Source organism: Chondrus crispus, genomic scaffold (genome assembly GCF_000350225.1).
Source record: "Chondrus crispus Stackhouse genomic scaffold, scaffold_258, whole genome shotgun sequence".
Lineage (NCBI taxonomy): Eukaryota > Rhodophyta > Florideophyceae > Gigartinales > Gigartinaceae > Chondrus > Chondrus crispus.
Window position 1 is genome coordinate 141660 of NW_005179136.1, and position 2098 is coordinate 143757.

The 2098-nt window shown below is 56.6% G+C and overlaps 1 protein-coding gene across 1 annotated transcript; it reads right to left on the reverse strand.

Moving 5' to 3' along the window:
* Nucleotides 1-907: 907 nt before the first annotated feature.
* CHC_T00010321001 (carbonic anhydrase) lies at nucleotides 908-2019 on the reverse strand. Its single transcript, XM_005716312.1, has 2 exons — nucleotides 1325-2019; nucleotides 908-971 (listed from the first exon to the last, which is right to left on the reverse strand). The coding sequence occupies exons 1-2, from the start codon at nucleotides 2017-2019 to the stop codon at nucleotides 908-910; spliced, it is 759 nt and encodes a 252-aa protein (XP_005716369.1).
* Between the last annotated feature and the right edge of the window lie 79 nt (nucleotides 2020-2098).

Genomic DNA, 2098 nt, shown 5'->3' on the forward strand with positions numbered 1-2098 from the left:
ACTCTAGCCCCATCCAGTTTCTTTGCTGCTCGAATCGCTCGATTATTGTAGTCCGGTGTCATCCTGATTATTCTGAAATGCACAATTCGGGGGGATGGGCAGTCGAACATGAGCGACTAGCAAATGTCTCCTGCTTATCCTGCAACGGAACGATCAAAGTAGCACGTTTTAATACAAGAATATGCAGACAGAAGTGCTGCTCCCTTATTGGTTGAATTAACATGAAGTCGAATGCAATAGGTGAAAGAAAAAAGTGACAGAACTAGAATAGTGAAAAACGGTGTGAAAGATTCGATTCGCAGTACCGGGGGTGAAGGTGAGCAAGCGTTTCATGACAAGGTTTTGCATGGAATGCAGCTGGGATAATTTCCTCCGGAACATAAAACATCCCAAATTGGCCGCATTCAGTGATTTCGTAACGTCTTTTTTGTTTTCTACACAGCTCATCGACTGTTGCGGGAGGGGGGGAAGGGGTTCGATACGGATGGGCGGGGGCGGCAGTGCAGGTGTGGGTCAGACTGTACAGTAGGCTGGATTGGCGGGATGGGAAGCTGGCAATGGGGGCGGCAGGGTACACGGTCGCGAGTGCTTAGTGCGGCATGTTTTGGGCCACGCGTCCGGCGATACAGTTACTTGTAGTGGTGACAGTGCAGGTGTGTGCGAGGGAGTGTAGGCTGATTTTGCGGGACTACGGTAGCAAGTAAGGGGGACGGAGACGTTAAACAGAGCTGGCGGATTTGGGGATTGAATGATAGATACAGACAGTACCGAAGGTACAAGGGCCGAATAAAACACCAACAAAAAAAAAGAAAAAAAAGGGTCTCGCGTGTTCGGCGGCGGAACAGCGGCGTCATAGACGCGAGACTAGTTGTAGTGTAAATTGCGAGGCGTACGACAGCACTGTCTCTCAGACGGAGGATGCAGATGCTTGTGACACGTAGAAATCGCAAAGTGAATGAATTTTTTTACGACTGGGAGAAAAAATAATAATCCAGGTACAAGTAAAGTGATGTCTGTTTCTGGTGTATGTTTCTTGCGTTAGGGCGCGCGCCCCTTCAACGGCTCCCGCGACGATACGTACTCGGCCGTACCAACGGTGTACGCACGTACTACGCGTACATACAGTACAGTAGGTACGGTTGACGACGCGAGCGGCATAGGATACTGTACGGGGGCGGGGCGGCATGTGCGCGGGCGGCGAAAACGGGGGGCGGCGAAAACGGGGGCCGGCGAGGTGATGCATCTACAGGTAGCATGCATCTACAGGTAGCACATAATGGAGCGGCCGTTGAGCGGCTGGACTGGGCGGTTGTTGCCCTCGTACGGCATGCCTGCGGAGAGGGCGTAGTCGTGGACCTGCCGCCTGGACACGGTGGCGATGTTCATCTGCATCAAGAAGGTAACGCCCTCCGTGCATGGCGGGGTGGTAAGCGAGCCGGTGTAGGAGCAAAAGCCCTGGGAGGGGTCAATAATGGCCATGGGGTCGATCTCGAACGTGCCCTTATCCTGTGTGATGCCCTCGAGGACTTCTTTGAGGTAAGGGTTGACGCCATAATCCATGTTATGCGCGGCCTTGATGGTGGACGGGTAGTCGGCCTCGGGGGGGTAGTCGAAGACGGTGGCGATGACGGCGAGGTTGCCGTCCTCGCTCTGGTGGACGGTGTGGCTCTCGAGCGGGAACCGCTTTTCCATGAGGGTGTGCTCGCTGGGGTGGTGGAAGTGGGTCTGAATGACGTACCACTTCTTGCCGGCAAACATGGTGTATCCGCACGCGCGCTCCTCGTGGCAGGCCAGGGCCCAGTTCCAGCTGCCCGAGCCCAGCGTGTAGTTGGCGCGCACGAGCTTGGGCTGCGGGCCGTCGGCCAGCGGGCTGGCGCCGACGGCGGCGGGGAAGTTGATCGGGGACTGGATCTCGCCCGCGCCGCACGCGGAGAACTCTTCGTCCACGGAGGACCACGAGCGCGGGCCGTTGGGGCGCGTGGTGTCGTAGCTGTACGGGCCGTCCACGGCCTTCACCATGCCCTCCGGTACCTCGCCCGTTATGGATGATGACACGGCTGAGGAAAGCAGGGCGCAGAGCAGCAGCGTGGAGAGCAGG